A 20,177-nucleotide genomic window follows, 5' to 3' on the forward strand; every position below is an offset into this window, starting at 1 on the left:
AGGCAGGAAGTGGTGGAGCCTTTAAGGAAGAGAAAGGAGGTGGGTGGGCTGCAGGGTGGGAGCTCAGGAACCACATGGGGGGGTGGGTGGGAGGGGAAGGGGGTGTTAGAGACTGAGCCAGATGCTTGCAGGCCTTGTAGTGGGGAGATCCACCCTGGAGAATGTGTCTGGAGGAGGAGGATACTGTTGTGGTCCTCTAGGAGAGAGGCCTGGATGAGGAGGAAAAACGTGGATGTGAATTTCAGAAGTCTTTTGGGAGTAGAACCAGGAACACTGGGTAGTGGTCCGAATGGGGAACAAGGAACAGCATGGTCCTGAGATGCACCCCAGGCTCCCTTCCCTGGAAGGAGGAAAGTGAGCACAGGAGCAAGTCCTCTGAGGCTGGATTTGCTAAGAGCCTGGCAGACTGGATTCTGGAGCATGGGGAACACAAGGTTTGCTTTGTGGATTTCAACTCAAATCCCCTACCCTTTAAAAAGAATCTCTCCCTGAGGGCAAAAAGACTTGGGGCTGCAGGCTCAACAGAAACATGTCTGGATTGGGGCAGGACCTAGGCTGGACAGCTGTGCTTCTGCTCAGCTAACTTGAATACTGACTAGAGAACACAGGGTTTGTCCTCAACATCACATCTGGAGATGAAACTAGGCTTTTTGTTTGTTGTTAGTTTGAGAACAAGGTGAGAAATATTTGGTTTTTTTTAAAGTGAATGTAATTAGAGGTACAAGCGTATGAGTTTGGAAAAATTAGAATAGGGTGTTAACATGAAAGACAGGAAGTTAAGGTTTATGGGCAGTAATCGTGTCTTGTCTGCAATCATTTGTTGCACAGAGTGTTAGCTATTTTAAGTCCACTGGATTTTGAAATTCTCTAGGTGGACACTTTTGGTTTGGAGCAGGTTAAAGAAAGTTTAAAACAAAACAAAACATATGCACATTTTATAATAGTACAGCAAACTGTCAAATGAAGGTAAGTTTAGCCTTTGTGGGACAAGGAAAGGACAAAGACAAAGCCTGTCCACTTTCTTAACCCCTCGAAAGTTAATTTACCAAATGCAATGATAGGAGACCTCTGCAAACGAATGTAGTTTCAGAATGTGGGTAAGTTGGGTCTCAAAAGCCCTAAACATGCATATCTTTTATCCCAGTGATTCTAAAGAAGAAATTGACCAGGCGTGCAAAATGTAGTAATGATGTTTCACATAGAGCAAATTGTCATTCTGCGCCATTGTTGCAATTGCTTACATATATATTAGCTCATTAATGCACCGTTTGTCTTGTGAAATAGGCACTGTTATCATCCCTATTTTACATCTGAGGAAGCTGAGGTGTGGAGAGGTTTGTGATCTGCTCCAGGTCACAGAGGGTCAGGATTAGAAGCCAGGCAGCAGGGCTCCAGAACCCAGGCTCTCAACTGCGAGTCTGTATCACTTCTCATTGCAGATGGCAGCTTATGGTAACAGTATTCATGATGGTGAAAAACAGGAAATGACTTAACTGTCCAACACTTGGGAAATAATTTTTTAAAAATCATGGGACACCAGCATAAACTAGTGATTAAAAGTGAGTTTGTAAATCTGTTTTAGTGACATCAAAAGAGAAATTGTTGAGTGTGAAACCAAAGATATAGAGCAGTTTGTATAGTATCCTGATTTTATAAAATACGAACCATATAATATATAATAGTAAATATATTCTTCTGGGCAAATATTGGGAAGATACACACACATTAAAACGTCAACAGTGGTTGTTTCATGGCGGTGAGATTGCAGGGAACTTAACAAAAGACTTTATTACAGGAAAATTTAAACATATACACCAGTAAACTGAATAACATAATGAACCGTCACGTACGGTCGTCACCTGGTGTCCTTGGAGGATTGCATAGGACCCCAGCGAGGATCCTCAAGTCCCTTATATAAAAGGGTGTAGTATTTGTATATAGCCAAGCACATCCTGCCATATACTTTCAATAATCTCTAGATTACAAATAATACCTAAGACAATGTCAGTGCTATGCAAATAGTTGTAAATACAATGTAAATGCTATTCAAATAGTTGCCAATGTGGCAAATTCAACTTTTACTTTTTGGAACTTTCTGGAATTTTTTTTTTCCTCGAATATTTTCAGTCTGCGGTGAGTTGAATCAGCGGATACAGAACCTGCAGACATAGAGGGCAGACTGTACTCATAACCAAGCTGGTTTCATCCCTACCCCCCACTCCCCCCGACCCCCTGCCTGTATTATTTCGAAGGGAATTCCAGACATCATTTCATCTGTAAATATTCTCAGCATGTAACTTTTTTTTACCTAAAACAACGACATGCTCACATTAATACTCATAATGCTATAATCATATTCATATCATCAAACATCCAGTGTTCAGATTTTCAATGGTTCATAATGATCATAACTGGTTTCTTTGTTTGCATTTTATAGTTTGTTTGGATCAGGAGGCAAATAAGCTCCACACACAGTGGATAAAATTGATAAAATTAGCTGGTGTGTCTTTTAAGCCCCTCCTTAGCAGTAGGTTCCCTCCTTAGCAGTAGGTTCCCTCCTTGCAATTTCTTTATGCGAGCAGTTAGGTCAGTTGTCCTGATCCGAGTTGAACACACAGTGGATTTTGCTGAGTTCCATTTTAGTACCGAGTGGTATTCCGTAACGTGAGTAAAAATTTGTTAGTCCATTCACCTAAACATTTGGGCTGTTTTCAGGTTTTGGCAATTAATTACAGGCAAGGCTGTGATGAGCTTTCGTGTACAAGTCTGTGTGGGTAAATACCTAGAAGTGGCGCAACTGGCTTATCTCACAGCTAATGGTTCACACTCTAAGGGTCCCCCAGACTGTGTTCCAAAGCAGTTTTAACATTTTACATTCCCACCACCAATACAGGAGAGCTCCAGTAGCTCCAGCTCCTTGCCAGCACGTGGAATGATCAGTTGATAAAATTTCAATCATTCGAATGGGAATATAGTGGTTTCTCCTTGTGGTTTTGACGTCCATCTTCCTAACGACAGATTACGTTGAGTGCCTTTTCGTGTGCTTATTCGCAATCCTTGTGTCTTCTTTGGGGAAGTGTCTGTTCAACTTTTGCCCGTTTTGTATTGAGTTGTTTTCTTATTATTGGGTTCTAAAGATTATTTATATAGTTTGGATACATGCTCTTTATCAGATAATTGTCTTTCAAATATTTTCTCCCAGGCTGTGGCTTGCGTTTTCACTTTCTTGACGTCTTTGGAAGATCAGAAGTTTTTCATTTTGATGAAGTCTAGTTTATTAGATTTGTTCTTTGTGGCTTGTGTTTGTTTTTTTTTTTTTTTGCATCTTATAATTTTTAAATGTTAAACTAAAAAATTAAAAGGGATATATCCACACAATGGAATATTTTCCAGCGATAAGAGGAAATGAGCTATCAGGCCATGAAAAGACACGGGAGAATGTTAAATGCATATTTACTCAGGGAAAGAAGCCAGTCTGAAAAGGCTACATGCTGTATGGTTCCAGCTATATGACACTCTGGAAAAGGCACAACTATGGGGACAGTAGAACGATCCGTGGTTGCCAGGGGCTGGCAGTGGAACTATTCTGTGTGATACTGTGATGGTATCATGTCATTATACATTTCTCAAAACCCATAGAATGTACAGCGCTAAGAGTGAGCCCTCGTGGAAACCATGGACTTCACTTAATGATCAGTAATGGCTCATCAGTTGTAATAAATGTTCCACACTCCTGCAAGAAGTTAAAACAGAGGAAATCGGGAGTTAGGAGGAGGAGTGTATGGGAACTCTTTGAACTTTATGCTCAACTTCTTCTGTAAACCTAAAGCTACCTCCCTTCCCCAAAATATAGTCTATTAATTAAAAAAATAAATAGAAGGAAACGATGCCTTTGAAAGATAAGGAAGCCTAATGATCTTAGAGTAACTTAAGCCCCTCTGCGCTGAAGACGTTTGGCATTTTGGACTAACAGCCAGTGGTGATCTGCCCTTTCACTTCCTCCTCTGCTGGGGCATCACCGTTCCCGAGGCTCCTAGATTTGAACTTCGGTTTTCCTCCCCCATCTCTTCACCCTCCCACATCCAATCAATTGTCACGTCTGCCAGGTGTCTTCCTACGTTTCTCCTTCCAGCCCTGTTTTCTACTTCTCTCCACTGCACCCAAATTAAGGCTGTCATTATCCCTGACCTGGATTTTCTGCCAGCCTCCGGCTGAATCCACTTCCTGAATCCTAAGCCATGCTGGTCCTGCACAGAATGTTAGCACCTTCCGAGGTCTAGACTCTAATGTTCCAGGTCATCTCGTAATCCCAATATGGTCTTCTTTCCACAGCAAAAGGACGGTTCAGAGGATGGCCTCGAGTGTCATGCATGTGTCGCCTGCCCCACTCTGTATTTCTAGGGCAGGGTCCCGTGATTGTGAGCACCGCAGTGGGCCATAGAGACCCCCCTCTAAATGGAGAGGCGTGGAGGTCACGATCAAGGGCAAAGACTGCCAAGTCCTAGTAAACTTGGTCTCTGGGTAATTCAGAAAATCAGGATCAAGAAATGGAAGTGACAGGGCAAGTACCAGCACCTCTAACACCGACCAAACAAAGCTGAGCCTCAGAAATGCTGGGACTGGGATAAGAGAGAAGAATGCAAACAGCGACTTGTCAGGGAGGACTCCAGGCCTGTGCAGAAAGCGGCCGGTCGCCACACAGGGCGAGAAGGTAGCTGCAGCTGAGCCTGCTGTGTGTAAAAGCGTTACAGCCCCAGGCCAGAGCCGTGAGACAGCTGATAGGCTTGGAGTTTGTTTTCTCACATACTGAATTCTTGAGGAATCATTTAATAAAGCCTGCTTTTTCTCTGGGCTATCAACTTTCAGGAAAACGGAACTCCAAAAAAAAAAAAAGTCTTTTAACTTTTCCCAAGCAGAATCTTACACAATCCAAACCTTATTAAAATAAACACCCTGCCATAGCATTTATACTCCAGAACGAGCTGTTTGGAGGTTGTGTACTCAGAGGACATTTTATAAGAGCAGAAACATGCAGTGATGTTTCTTTCAGACGTTTGCGTGTATATTTTTGTCCAATTCTGTGCCCATGTAATTAATACTGATTCAACAGTGTTCCAAGGTGATCACCTTGGTACCAAACGCTATGGCATTTTCCGGAACTATGCTATTGTGTAAGTGCCTTTAAGCTTTGAGTAAGTTCCAAATAGCTCCGACCACAAGATCCGAGCTCTTGGTGTGTTTTCACAGCGCTGGTGGCTTCCTGCACTTTTCAAGGTGCTTGCGTCGTCGTTAGGGCCCGGCTTTCCTTTCTCTGCCTGGAAATGGAAGCACTTCCTTTCTTCTTACTGTTGGAAGCTGGCACGTGCGGGCCCCTCCGTGGCTGAGTGTTTAGGAGAAGAGCAGGATGGGCCCCATCCTAGTAACTGAACCCTAAGTATCCACTGTGCAGAGGGGGAGGCCGGGGTTGATACGTAGCTGCATCCAGAGCCTGGGATGCTGGGGGCCCGCCCGTTGTCCTCTGTTCCTGGCACATTAGCCACAGCGTCTGTGATGCGTGGTGGTTGTCAGGCTACTTCCCGTGTTCTTTTTGTAGGTGAGGAAAGGCCGTCTTGGAGAGAGCAGATAGCATGTCTGAATTCACTCACCCGGAACAGTCTCACTCAGATCTCAAAACTCTTTCCACCAGATGAGAAACACAAAGTCTAAGGAAACTGCAGTGATTCTTTTTTTTTTTTTTTAAGGAGTTACTGAAGAAACTTTATTCACAGAACAAGTGTGAAAATATCTTTTTATTGGTATTAAAAGGGAATTTTAAGGCTGTAATACCAGCTCTTTATTCCTTAAAGGGAAGCAGTTACTATAATGATGTACTTGGAGCCACACGGCTAGTTAGCACCTTCCCTCTTCATTGGGGAACCATGAAATCTATTATGTTCCCCCAGGAGGGCAGTTTTCAATGAGAAATTGCTACATTTGTAAAGAACATTTTCCAATTGACCATGATGAAAAGATTTTATCCATATCTACACGATGATGACAAAATTGGACATGACTAAAAGGTTTGGGCAGCCCAATCCTCAGGAACAAAATCTAGAAACAAATGTCATGATACCCATAAAAATGCCTTGATGTGTCACAGGACACCAATCTAAGCCTTTAATTCACATTCCAGTGCAGATGGCCTCAAAGGTGTTTTGTTTTTGTTTTGTTTTGTTTTTTTTGCGGTACGCGGGCCTCTCACTGTTGTGGCCTCTCCCGTTGCGGAGCACAGGCTCCGGACGCGCAGGCTCAGCGGCCATGGCTCATGGGCCCAGCCGCTCCGCGGCATGTGGGATCTTCCCGGACCGGGGCACGAACCCGTGTCCCCTGCATCGGCAGGCGGACTCTCAACCACTGCGCCACCAGGGAAACCCTCAAAGGTGTTTTGGATCAACTTTTTTTTCTTTTTTTTTTACATCTTTATTGGAGTATAATTGCTTTACAGTGGTGTGTTAGTTTCTGCTTCATAACAAAGTGAATCAGTTATACATATACATATGTTCCCATATCTCTTCCCTCTTGCGTCTCCCTCCCTCCCACCCTCCCTATCCCACCCCTCCGGGCGGTCACAAAGCACCGAGCTGTGGATCAGCGGTTTTTAAATTTTTTTTTTTTTTTTTTTTTTTTTAGCAGAACAGCCCTTTTCTCAAAATTTTACACGGAACCCAAATATGTAAGCAAACGGCAGTCATCCTGTCTCGTAGAAATATTTTGTTCTCTTCCGTGAGATTTGGGATATTCTGAAGATAAACAGAACCCGGCTCCTCTCAGAAGCCGGGTTCGACACTGATTCAGAAACGTTGCTCACAGTTTAAAACAAATTAGAGGGGCGTCTCCTCGGGGGGCTGCCTCGAGTGTTACCTAATCTTGCTCCCAGACCTGTCCCCCTGACCGTCTGCTGAGGAGAGAAGTGAGGGCCAGGGAAGAGGAGGAGGAATGGGGACAAAGGAGGTGCTGATGGGATGGGATGGGCCGCTCCGGCATTGCCCTTTCTAGCTCTTCACTCCACTTTTGTGACTTCAGTCTTCCGGATGAGCTTTTTCTATATTTGAGGTACTTTTCCTAGGAAAAAACTTAGGAAATTTTATGACACTTGGTGTGTGGCATCGGTCACATAGAGGAGGGCATGCCGCTCAATGCTATTTTGCTAAGTTTAGAGTTAACAGCTTAAGAATACCATGAGGTTGAGGGGAGTGTAGGATACTGATCTTGATGTAGTCAAAACTAATCGGTAAACAGTACTTGACTAGTTAACTAGGGCAGCGGCATGCGCCGGTCAGAGTTATAATTTTGTCCCAAAATATTGCAGATGCAAAAGCCCCTATTACAGCTGCTAACACTCACAGGAGGCACCCGAAATGTTAATTTAAACAACTTAAGTAATTGTATGTGGAATCTAAAATGTGACACAAATGAACTTATCTACGAAACAGACTCACAGATGGAGAGAACAGACTTGTGGTTGCCAAGGGGTTGGGGGGAGGGAGGGGGAAGGACTGGGAGTTTGGGATGAGCAGAGGCAAACTATTATAATATATAGGGTGGATAACAACAAGTTCCTACTGTATAGCACAGGGACCTATATTCAATATCCAGCGATAAACCATAATGGGAAAGAATATGGAAAAGAATGTATATATATGTATGTATGACTGCATCACTTTGCTGTACAGCAGAAGTTAACACAAGATTATAAATCAACTATACTTCAAATAAAGAAATAAATAACACCAGTAGTGCTATAACTTGACACTACCATCCCTCCACAACACATCACTTTCTCTGGAGGGGTATGGAACACTTGAGCGGGAAGATCTGACCTAAATATATCAGAGTACTGGTAGTCACTGGGAACTTTCCCCTCTATTTATCACTTAAGATTGACAAAGTAGGAGAGGCATTTTGTTTCCTTCCCTTTTCTTATGACTAATAAAACAGACACAGCGTGTCCAGGACAGGGAAGTACATACTTGCTTCTGGATTAGGACAGAACTGTTTGGAGAATGGCCTGCGGAAGCTTTGTACAGCTTTGTGGAGGACACAAATTGGCAGAAGCAGTAGCTGCAGAAATCCCTCCAGCCTTCATGTCTGCCCCGTAAGCGGATAAGAGCTCTACCACGAATTCTGAATTTTGGGTAATTGCCAATGGCCTTAATCTTTATGCTTGAGCTTCAATGAGTGGCCATACCACCCAATCTACACAATGCATTAGTACCTGTGAAATTGACGATTTCCACCCTTGTGAAAATGCACCTCTTCCAGGGCGTTTTGACTCTCTTTATGGTCCTTAGGGCATCCACTTGCATGGAAGGGCTTTGTCTTGGAACTAATTTCCCTTCCATCTCTAATTACTGGTTACCTAGTAACTGATGCCCTAATTAGCTGATTTTTTTAAATCCCTGTTTTAGAGCTCGTGTTTCATGCCTTTTCCATGGGGGTTAGAAAAGTAGCCTCAAGAGCTATCGTGGTGGAGTGGGAGGGACACAGGCTTTGGGATCCATCAGAAAGTCAAGATGTAGGTTATAGTCAGAGCCACCTGTGCCCCTTGGTATTGACCTTCAGGTGTAGCCTGAGTTCTCCAGTTAATAGGAAAATGGTGATCATAACAGTCATTTCACAGCTTCACAGGACCCAGTGAAGATGTGCCTGTGAAAATCTTTTAACTGTGAGGTTCTACACAAATGTTTGTTATTTCCATATTCCATTCCTTTTTAGAAGACAGCTTTATTGAGACAAAACTCACATACTATACATTTCACCAAAATGTACAATTCAGTGTCTTTTATGTGCACCCGTCAGCACAGCTTTAGGATTTCTTTATCATCTCCAAAAAGAAAAAAAAACCCACAAAAAACAAAACACATACTCTTTAACTACGACACCCTATCCCCCTCCACTACCTGTTTAATTTTTACTTTGGATTTGTTAGCAGAGACTCTCAGCTAATTCTCTAAATTAAAACAAGATTACTTGTGAATGACACTTAAGATACTGTTTCCTGTGAAGAATGTCTCCAAAGGCTTTCCAGTTAATGCTCTAAGTGCGTTGGCAGGATGAGGGACGGGAGCTCAGTGTTAATACGTGATGTTACTGGGACCATCACAATTCCCAAGCCAGGTCTGTTTTTAGAAGCACAAAGATGAGGCCTCCCTAGGAGCTGAGAAGGGGCTCATTCCGATGGTGGATGCGGGGGGGAAGGCTGGGAGGAACCAGTGGCCGCTGTTTGTGCAGAGAAGAGGGATGCCGGCTCTGGAGCAGGGCTTCCACCTCCGGGGAAATACGTATTATCAGAAAGCTGCTTTTCCTTCTCCTTAACTTTCTATGCTTGAGCTTGACTTCATACAGCGGAGGGAGAGGGGGAACGAACTAGTACCACAGCCCCTCTGCCTCGTGTGCGACCCGCACATGACTGGAGAAGTGGAAGCGGGGTGGGGTTGGCTGGGAACAGGAATTCAACCTTGGCCTCCATTCCTTCCAGGTCGCCAGATCCCACCGTTGGACCCCCATGAAAACGGAAACAACGGAACAATCAAACTGAAGCCAACTTCGCAGGCCGGCCGGCGGTGCTGCTGACCTGGGGCTGGGGTCCCCTGTGCTTGAAGAGGCCGGAGCTCCCCTCCCCGTGCGCTGCTGCGCTGCTGCGGGGGCCTCCCACCCTCGGTGGCCTGGCCCCTGGCTCAGAGGGAGGTGAGACCCGCAGGGAACGGGGCAGGGAACATCCCTGGAAAAGGATTCTACAAAACTCTGGGAAAAACCACCACACTGCCAGGAAAGGGCCTTTGGTGCGTGGAATTCACTCGGAGGGAATGGATTTAGGTATTAATTATAGTTGAGTTTTTGGTTAAAAGCCTCAAAATATTCTTAAATTTGTACAAAAGTCTTACTGGCTTATGTGTGTGCGATTCTAAACTGGTGTTCCACTCTGATTTCCTATGTTTCTAACCGAATTTCAGGAACTTCTTCAGTGCCATTGCCTTAATTACTCAACCAACCTCCACTGAAAGGTTCTTGGAATTTCCCTTTCAGTGGAGTGTAATTGGACCATCTGCTATAGACTTGCGCTGTTATGAAAGTGGAGAAAGATGTATTAGGAAGTTTTATCTACATCTGTGACGTTTACTTGATGAACATTTTTCTAAGTTTTGGTCATATAAACCAACCAACCAAATCTGACTACAATATATCATGTCATTCTGGGATTTGGAGGCCTGGTTTGGAAGTCATTGGAGTCACTACTGTGTAAACTGTGACAAACGCAGGGTATAAATATTATTCCAGAGACCACCTGGTTTGCATCACCTCCACAGTAATAAATTCCCACTCTCTTAGGGAAGTTTCACACAGAGTATTATTTTACTAAGAGAGTTTGTCATAGTGTCATATCCGGGGAACAAATTACCTGGAGGATGTTTGAATCTAAATTGTAGGGCAAACTTCGAATAATATCAATGAATAATAGGGTACAGGAAAGCCAGCCAGAGGAAGTACCAGCACATTAAGATTCTAGACACCCCAAAACTGCAAAATCAGAGAAAGTCTTTAAGAAGATGCCAAGCTTTGAGGGTGTGGGTATTAAGGCTAACCAGAGGGCCAACCCTGGAATGCCAGTTGGCTGAGAACAAACTTCAGTGAACCCTCCCTTTTCAGGTGTTCTGTCCGCTCAATTAGTTAAAGATGTCTGAATCCAATGGAAGGAAAAGGGAAGAAGGCATGGAAAGGAGGAAAAGCCGTCCCCATTGAAAATTCAAATCCTGTTTCCATTCTAACTTTCATAGAAACCTGGGATCAAGAGGCAGTTGGTTTCCTCCGAGGGCTCATGTTGGGAGGTGATTCTGGGAGGATATGCAGATTGGTGCCCTTTTTGGGGGTGAGATGTGGTTGATCACGCAGTATGGCATCAGGGCCAGCTGGTACCTTCGAGGCTCAACAAACATTAATTGGAAACCTACAGTGTAAAAATCAGGGAAGAGATCATAAGCTGAGTAAAACCCTCGACCTTTCAGTAGCCGTGCTTGAGTCCTGCCAGGCTCTGCCCCTGAGCCCTGGATGGGCGGGGACGCTGAGTCTGCCACCAAAAAAGCGAGAGTCCTTGAGAGGCCAGGGCCAAGTTCACACTTCTTCACATGGACTGCAGTCAAGAAAGCAGGTCGAAATCTCAGATTTACAGTTTTTAAACTCGAGAACGTGTTGTCAGTTTGATGTTCTTACTGCTTCATCCAGCTTGCAAGAATAACTTGACAATCTTAGGACACGAACGCTGGAAACACTTACTTTTGGTTCAAGAGTGCCTCGTAGCTCTCTCAGACGGGTTCCTCAAATACTGTTAGCAGTTGGCACGTGGACGTCTTGGCAGGGCCTTTGCAGGGATTTTTAGGGTTTTCTTCATCTTGTCACTATCATGGGCTACTGTGATTCTGCTTGCAGGCCAAGCGATTATCTTGCCTCTTAAAAAAAATGTGGGTTGCAAATTCAAATGACCTAATTCCAGGTGTAATGTAGGCTTATTTTGGAATCTTTCATCATCCAGCTGTCCCCGAGGACCTGGGCTTGTCTCTAGACAAGGTTGCCTAGCTAAGGAGGTACGCAGCCCAGCAAGTCTTCGGTGCTCGCATCTTGCATAAAACAGCCAGTCTTAACCAGCAGGCTACCCACCCACGAGGTGGGTACCCACCCAGAAGCCCACGAGGGTGGGAACCACTCTTTTGCCTTCCTGTATGGCCTTAACTATTCACGCCATCAGGGGACAATGTGTCTATAGTCAGTCCTTGGAGCAACTGGTAGAAAGAGTAGATGGCACTTGGGCACACACACGTTCACAGGAACACGGCGTCTTCCCTGAAGATAGGTGCTCGAGCCTTGTCCGCAAGGAGGCTTTCGGATCTTCCTCTATTTTGCCTTGAGAGTACTTTCCGGCTGTTCTAATCTTTGAACTATAACCACGCAATATCATGTAAAGGCCTGGAAATGACTGTTGCTCCAAAATGTCAAGCAGCATCCTTTGCCCAGTTTCCCCAAATGTGCTCTTTTCCTCTGTTTTCCTTCCTCTCCTGTGCGGTACACTTGTGTATATGTGTAAATATGATTTCATATTTGTTACGCCGACATGTGATCCATTTCACTGGCTGAGTCTGGCTCGTGACTCTGTGTCATGTAACGCAGGCACGGGCTCTCAGAGGGATTATTTCCCGGTGGGAATCTCTAAAATGGCAGTGGGGTCATGCAGACATTCTACCTACGCACATAATTGACCTGCCATTTTCATAGTGGAAAGTGGTACATCGGGGCGCTAAAGATGACTTCCCTTGCAAACCACAGACGGCTGAAGACCTAAAGCCAACATTTAGCCAAGCAAAGGGCTGGGACCCACCGAGGACCGAGGGAGACTCGGGTGACCAAAGTATGCCCCCTGAGATCAAGGAACATGGCCTGCGATGGCTGAAACTGGCTCCCCTCAGGGGCCCTGCTTCTCCCTGCTCTGCCATGCTCATTGCAACTTGAAGAAAGAGTGGGCTCATAAGTAAAAGGACTCCAAGCCTCATTCAGACCTATTAGGTTCTGGTTTAACCATGAAACCAGACCCAGTGATCCATTGTCACCGCTCAGTTGTGTAAACTGCTCCCTTTCTCGTGTTTTTGTAAAGGGCTTCTGTCTGGGCTGGACCCAGTTCTCATGTATAGAAGACGCTGCTGCAGACATTAGGACCTTTCCACCTTATATTCTGTAGTAAAGCATTGCCCTCCACATCGTCCAATTGTATCTTTGGTTTAACACACACTGATTCATACTAATAAATATTTTAACTTTTACCAACTTTGTCTTTTTCTTATTATAATGTTCAGATGAATAATTGTTTTAAGTAACTTGCTGGCTGTGGGAGGGTTTGGAAGGTCAATCTCTTTAAGCTTCAGTTTCCTCACATATAAAATGCAGAAAATAATTCATATGCACCCATCCACAATTCTGGAATCCCAAAAGCTTTGGAAGGGACTTTTTCTTCAGTTTGATACGGACTCATTTGGCCGTAAAACCAGACCTGAACTGATGTGATGCTATTTATAGCTACTTATCCAACCAGGCGGGGGTGAGGGGGGAATGTCTGCATATTCGGTTGCAGAATTCCTGCCGTTTGCTCGTAGGATTCGATCCCTGACTCTGCTGCGTGTTCTGTAATAGATGCACCGTATTACTGTTATAAATGCCAAACAAAATTCCGAATCCTGAAAACATCTGCCCCCAAGGTGTCGTACAAGGTATGATGGCCACCAAATAAAGGTGTAGCACCTACCCTGCAGGCGTGTGTCCTCAGGATTCAAGGAGAACATGCGTGTGAAGAGGGCTGCCCATGGGGGCTCCGGGCAGCCGGGAGGGCCCTGTGTACACAGACGTCAACACCCTCAGTGCCTCCTGAGTGGGCTTTATGGGTTTCACTGGACAGAAAGTACCTCTTTTGGTCCCGGCACGGAGCAGGTGCTCATAAACGAGAGCAAACACGAATTTAGCAACCTGCTTTGCTCTAGCTACTGTCCCAGGTGTTTTACATCATATGACCTCATTCTATTTTCACAACCCCCTTTATCAGGCAGATACTATTATCCTCTCCATTCTACAGATGAGGAAACCGAGGCCCAGGAGGTTAGTAAGTCGCCTACGACCATAGACTGGTAAGAGGAAGAAGTCAAATGCTAGCTTCTGTTATCTTCTCCTGTCTTTTTTAATTAAAAAATTTAACTTTTGGGGCTTCCCTGGTGGCACAGTGGTTGAGAGTCCGCCTGCCGATGCAGGGGACACGGGTTCGTGCCCCGGTCTGGGAGGATCCCACATGCCGCGGAGCGGCTGGGCCCGTGAGCCATGGCCGCTGAGCCTGCGCGTCCGGAGCCTGTGCTCCACAACGGGAGAGGCCACAGCAGTGAGAGGCCCGCGTACCACAGGGAAAGAAAAGAAAAAAAAATTAACTTTTTTTTGTTAATAAACTTTTTTTAATTTTTGGCTGTGTCGGGTCTTCAGCGCTGCATGCGGGCTTTCTCTAGTTGCAGTGAGCGGGGGCTATTCTTCATTGAGGTGCGCGGGCTTCTTATTGTGGTGGCTTCTCTTGTTGCGGAGCATGGGCTCTAGGCGCACGGGCTTCAGTAGTTGTGGCACGCGGACTCACTCGTTGTGGCTCATGGGCTCTAGAACACAGGCTCAGTAGTTGTGGCGCGGGCTTAGTTGCTCCGCGGCATGTGGGATCTTTCCGGACCAGGGCTTGAACCTGTGTCCCCTGCACTGGCAGGCGGATTTTTAACCACTGTGCCACCAGGGAAGTCCCAAATTTAACTTTTTAAATTAAAGTATAATTAACACATAACAGTTTCAAATGTACAATAATGACTCCATATTTATATATCTTGGGAAATGATCACCCACAATAAGTATAGTTAACATCTGTCACCCCACATAGTTACAATTTTTTTTTCTTGTGCTGAGAACTTTTAAGATCTACTGTCTTAGCAACGTTCAAATATGCAACATGGTGTTATTAATTAATCATCACCACACTGTCCGTTCTATCCCCAGGACTCATATTCTAACTGGAAGTTTGTACCTTTGACGACTTTCTATTTTCCCCTTTCTTTACTCTCATTATAAGGACTGTAAAAATAAAAGAATGAAGGAAAGGAAATCCACATTCACTGAATGCTTCCCATGAGCTAAATCCTTTCAAACTGTATCTCATTTTATCCACAACATGAATCTGAGAAGGATGCACGATTGTTCTCACTTGTGCAGGAGGAGCACAGAGGGTTCAGCTGGCCTTCTGAGGTCTGCTTAATTGGGGAGCAGGACAGCCCCCCACCATGCTGAGGCCAGGCTACCACTCTTGCATCTCAAGAGGAGTTGCTGGCCGGGGACCCAAGGGTTAAGCAGCTCAGGCTGGCAGAGCTGAATCACGATTAACGAGATTTCACTCAACTATTACCTGATCCCAACTGCGGGTGTGCTGACCCTCCACCCACTGCTCAGACTGCTTCGTGTATCTTTTCCTTGTCCCTGACTTTGACATTGACCCCATCATTCAGCCGGGACTCAAGTTCTTCACTGGCTTTTTGAAATGGCTTCTGGATCAGCGTCTGACAAGTCTGACTTTACAGGGCCCGAGGCACTGAATTCCTTCAGAGAACCCAGTCCCCAAACCCTGTCCCCAAGTGGGCCCGGATCACCCAAGCGTGGCTAGTGTTCTCTGCTCGCCTTTACCTTGAGTTTTCTCCGGATTTGTACCTATTCTCTCCTTCTTTGCTCCTTCAGAAAAGGATCCCAACTCACTTCTAAAGTATGTCCCAAGCTTTTTTTTTTTTTGCTTCCATCTTAAAATTCCCTCTGCACTGTTTTCTCCTCTTGTTCACTTACACATATGCCTAAATTGTCACTAGGTTTGATAAACTACTTCTCCTTTTCCCCATCAAGCTACCCTGTCTTTCCTTCACACTAATTGAATTCTTAAAGGAGAACCGTGACCTTCTATTCACTCCTCACCTGAATTTAGGTACCTAATTGCCCCACCACTGCCCTCTTTCTTCTCACTCCCCCCACTTCCCCAAGGGCACCCGAGGCTGTTGACTTACCACCTGATGCTCCTTCTCTGGCCTCTGGCCTGGGCTCCAAGGCTCTCCTGGCTCCTCCCCCTTTACACATACCTGCTCAAATGCAGGTGCTTCCTGCAAATCCGTGCTCCTAACCCTCCTCCATTGATACCCCTTCCTAATGATCGCCTGCAATCTTAGGATTTCAACTGTCACCTCTGGGTGTTTGTCTTCCACATGGTGGCCTGACGTTTCTCCGGAGATCAGACCTTGATCTCCAGCTGCCAGGTGGATGTCCTGCCTCAGGTATGGTGCCCCTCTGGGTACGCAGGCCCCGTTCCCCTGTTACCTGTGTGTCTCATGCACTGCTTTCTCCCAGCTGCCCTGGCTCCACGTTCGAGATTCAATTTCAGCTCCTCTCAAGCATTTATCGAACAATGTAAATGCTATGTCTGGAATTTCTGCAACCCTGAACCCTCTTTCCACTGTCCCAGTTGAGACTTTCAATATGTTCCCTCTCAACTATGCGATCGTTTCTTAACAGATCTTTGAATTCTGTCTTTGGCCCTCAAATCTATGGTTGAATAAATGGTAACAGTGAATCTGCTAAAATGTATATCAGATCATGTTTCCTCAAAACTTTCTGGGACACCCATTGCAAATTAAATAAAATTGCAGCTCTGTCACCTGTGGTGACAAATCCCCCTCATCTGGGCCCAGCCTCCTTCTCTGCCACCAGTGGCTGGGGCCCCTGCTCCTGACCACCTGCCCTGCGTGTTTGCTATCCTCCAAAAGGAGGTCGCAGCCCCCCTGGCAGGCCAGTTCTGCGGCATTGTTCCTATTTCTGGGAATCATTCCTGGACACCTCACCCAAAAGCAGCCTTTCCAGCTATTTTCTGATTAGACAGATCTTTCTATGCCTACAATAGCTGATTGTTTCACTGACAGAACCACGACTGACATAAGCGTTCATGAGCAATTTGGGGATGAGCTTGTGCTGAAGGTAAAAAAATACGTTTTAGGACAAGTTGAGTGAAAATTATTCAGCAGCATCAATATTTCAAGTTGCCTCGAATCCATCTGAATTTCAGAATCAAGAGTAGAAATAATTGGAAAAACCCTGCCGAACCTAAAACACAACTCAGATCCCCAAGTATGAATGTAACGGGGTCACAGATTTCCTCCACAGATTTTTACTAAGATGTGCAGATATAATGAGACCTTAAAATTTTCCTACAAGGCGTCTACTCTTCCCCACGAGCCTGATCTCAGAGGGATTTTGGGAGGGACGGTGAGGAGAAGGGGCATGGAATTCAGTCTCTGCCCATTTGTGGAATTTCGGTCTAAGGAACATGGTTTTATTCTGGGGGCAGCTCAGTCTTCCTGATTCCTGCCCTCTCCATAATATGTGGGTGCACAAGGCTGTGTGGATGAGCTGTCCCTGGGCCCTCCACCTCTTACTGAGTCCCCATGTGAAGTGGCTGGTCTGGCCTGGTCCCTGAACTGGAAACTGCTAAGGACGGTAGATCCTGTCTAGGGCTGGGGCCCCATGCTGTCACCCACTGTTCGAGCCTGTGCCTCTGTTCCTTGCCTCTGACCGCAGATCCACCTCTACTGTGGCTTCTTTGTTCTTCCTTGAGCTTCTACTGGTTCTCTGGTCTTAGAACACTCATGGCCCCACCCCAGGGTGTGAAGACTTCCTGATCCCTGGCCCAAGAATCTGCCTGTGACCCATGCTGCCATGTGGACATGGGCCCTCCCTGGTCTTCCAGATGGAGTAGGAGGCAAATCCTCCCCTGCTTCCAGCTTTCCTCTGAACACAGCTAATCTGTGTCCGTGCTGAGGTTTCTACCTGGAGATGGGACACAGGTACTGTTCTCTTGGTTCTTGGTCTACACGGGTGGGGGTGATGTTTTCACTTCTGCCTCTTCTCAGTTAGGGAACCCCTCTGTGTCATAATCTCCCTTCCCAGTGTCCAAACCGGACATCTGACCAGCACGCAGGACTTTGCAGAAGAGGGTAACATGGTTAAGAGGATGTTGATGGTTACGGTGGGTGAGTCATAAAGAGAAAGCAGGAGCTGGGGATCCTAGAGGGAGAGGGCAGGAGAGGTGATCTCAAGTTACCCACCCCGGCCAGGGCATCCGGCAAGCAGCCCAGCCCAGCCCAGTGTTCCGAGTATGGGCTCGGAACCTGCCCCCCCATGAGCTCTGAGACCTTGAGCGGGTCACATAACTTCTCTAAGACTCAGTTTTCTCACTTGTAAAGTGGGGATCATAATGGGACTTACCTCAGTGGTGTGTTGTGTCGTAGGAAATAATGGCTGTGAATTCATTTCAGGCACTGGGCACAGCCTCACGCACAGAGTAGCCCCCAAGCCCAGGCTGTCATGAAACTGTCAAGGAGGACCCTTGTGAGAACAAAGAGGGCAAACCGGCTGTGAGCACCACCCGGATACAAGTGGTTACTCCTTGTATGACGTTCAGTTGGAAAAGGTTGCAGGGGATGCCCTCGCTGGCACTGTGAGGCATCTGTGAAGTAGGGGTGGGTTGCGACAAGGACCGGAAATGGAAAGTGATGAAGCTGGAGCCCCGGAAGAACCGGAAATGAGGCCAGTCAATCAGGCAGACATGAATGAAGGTGAGGCTACAGGTAAGGGGGAGGGAAGGGGGACCTATGCGCTAAGGGGGTTGGCTGCAGTGTCGCACTAAGCAGACAAAGTTGTAGTTAAACAAAAAACCTCCATGAAGATTACATGTAATCGCATGCTGCTTGGCCTTCTGCTGAATGTGATTATGCAAATGAATACATCTGTTATAAGACTACATTCACGAGCTCTGAGAATGACACCCGTCTTCCCTGGAGTAGATGATCAGAATTATTTTGTTTCTTCTTTGGCATTTTTTTTTTTTTTTTACCCTTTTCTTCAGAAAGTCCATCATTACAGGTTCTATCCAGCCATGTGACACTCCTGGTCCCAGCACACACCCGGGAGGCCTTTGTCCATGAGGTCAGCAATGTTCAACACACACCTGCGGAGCGGTCTGAAGTCCTACAGGCCATGGACACACTCCCACCTGAGCAGGGCAGTGACACCCTCAGCTCCCCAGCCCAAACTATCCCCCCCAAGCAGGCTGACACCCCCAATTCCCCAACCCAAACCGTTCTGCCCGATCAGGCTGACACCCTCAATTTCCCAGAAGAAACGATCCCACCAAAAGAGGGTGACATTCTCAATTTCCCAGCCAAAATCATTCCACCCAAGCAGGCTGACACCCCCAACTCCCCAGCCGAAATCATTTCACCAAAGAAGGGTGACACCCCCAGTTCCCCACTCAAAACCATCCTGTGCAAGCAGGCTGACATCCCCAATTCCTCAGAAAAAAATACCTCGCCCAAGCAGGGCAATACCCCCAATTTTCCAGCAAAATTCATTTTGCCCGGGCAGGGCCACACCCACAAGCTCTCAGCCATTCTATCCAAGCTGTGTGACACCCTAAAGTTCTCAGCCAAAACCGTTCTGCCCAAGGAGGGTGATGCCCCCAAGTCCTCAGCCGAAACCGTTCTGCCCAAGGAGGGTGACACCCCCAAGTCCTTAGAAGACACCATCCAGCCAATAGAAGGCAACCTGCAGTCAGCAGATGAAGCCATGGAGGTCCTGGAGGAGGACCTGGTGAAGGTGATCCTGAGCAAGGAAGACTTCGAGGTGGCGCTGAAGGAAGCTGGGGAGAGACTGGTGGCTGTGGACTTCTCGGCCATGTGGTGCAGGCCTTGCAGGTCAATCAAGCCCCTTTTCCGGTCCCTGTCCATGAAGCACAAGGATGTGGTGTTCCTGGAAGTGGACGCTGATGAGTGTGAGGGGCTGGCGAAAGACTGCAATATCGTTTGCGTCCCAACCTTTCAGTTTTATAAAAAAGAAGAAAAGGTGGGCGAATTTTCTGGTGCCCTTAAGGAAAAACTCGAGACATTCATTACAGCATTAAAGTGATTGTGTGTTCCAAAAGCATTAGGAACAGTCGGCTGTTCATAGCTTGCGATTTTTTATTTACAAAAAAAGATGAGGGGTAACAAAAGTGTGTGTCCAAGTGGCACCTGCATGTGCATCAGAAACAGTAGCTCAACCCTTTCCAAAAAGCAGTCAAAGCCCTAACGCCTATTGTGACTGTGTTCTTGTTGATGGGACAGTGTTGATATTAGAATTTCCTTTGGTGGAGATATTGGAAGTCCAGTTGTCCCCTATTTTTTAATCTTGATTTTTTTTTTTCACTCACTCTTGAAAATTCAGCTCGTGTAATCCTAGTGGCAACGCTGGAAATTTAGACAGTTTTTCTGTAGAAGGACATGTTTTAATGATGAGTGGAAATTTCTGATGTTCACATACCTTTGGGATATCTGATAAGAAAGTAAAGAATTTGAAGGATTCACATATGTCTAACCTCCTTCATGTGCGGGAAGTGCTATGGAGGCCTCAGGAAATGTCACGGGCTCCACAAACATCTAGGGGATTCTTTGGTATCAGAGCTGAGACCAAGGCCATGTTTCCAGATTTCAAGTTCAGGCTTCTTTCTACTGATCCAGGCT

The 20,177-nt window shown here is 46.0% G+C and overlaps 2 protein-coding genes across 5 annotated transcripts in view; both read left to right on the forward strand.

Moving 5' to 3' along the window:
- Positions 1–12,845, forward strand: part of RAB31 (RAB31, member RAS oncogene family) — a 112,350-nt gene extending 99,505 nt beyond the window's left edge. For both annotated transcript variants that reach the window (XM_012535276.3, XM_033439412.2), the window contains exon 7: positions 9,518–12,845. In XM_012535276.3, coding sequence (XP_012390730.1) covers positions 9,518–9,612 — 95 coding nt within the window. In that variant the 3' untranslated portion in view covers positions 9,613–12,845. The remainder of the gene's footprint in view (positions 1–9,517) is intronic.
- Positions 12,846–14,376: 1,531 nt separating this feature from the next.
- On the forward strand, positions 14,377–20,020 carry TXNDC2 (thioredoxin domain containing 2). Of its 3 annotated transcripts, none has more exons than XM_012535241.3 (2): positions 14,377–18,236; positions 18,527–20,020. In XM_012535241.3, the coding sequence occupies exons 1-2, from the start codon at positions 18,164–18,166 to the stop codon at positions 19,582–19,584; spliced, it is 1,131 nt and encodes a 376-aa protein (XP_012390695.3). In that variant the 5' UTR covers positions 14,377–18,163; the 3' UTR covers positions 19,585–20,020. The 3 variants fall into 3 exon arrangements, with proteins under 3 accessions (XP_012390695.3, XP_049554473.1, XP_049554472.1); XM_049698516.1 differs by having other exon boundaries at positions 18,145–18,236; positions 18,544–20,020; XM_049698515.1 differs by having other exon boundaries at positions 18,160–18,248; positions 18,544–20,020.
- Positions 20,021–20,177: the final 157 nt, after the last annotated feature.

The sequence above is a fragment of the Orcinus orca genome, chromosome 15 (assembly GCF_937001465.1).
Source record: "Orcinus orca chromosome 15, mOrcOrc1.1, whole genome shotgun sequence".
Classification (NCBI taxonomy): domain Eukaryota; kingdom Metazoa; phylum Chordata; class Mammalia; order Artiodactyla; family Delphinidae; genus Orcinus; species Orcinus orca.

Bases quoted from the DNA above. Each gene is read 5' to 3' on its own strand.
- TXNDC2 (XM_012535241.3), top strand. From the start codon at position 18,164: ATGGAAAGTGATGAAGCTGGAGCCCCGGAAGAACCGGAAATGAGGCCA. The intron at 18,237-18,526 runs GTGAGGCTACAG...CCTTTTCTTCAG, and splicing joins TCAGGCAGACATGAATGAAG to AAAGTCCATCATTACAGGTT.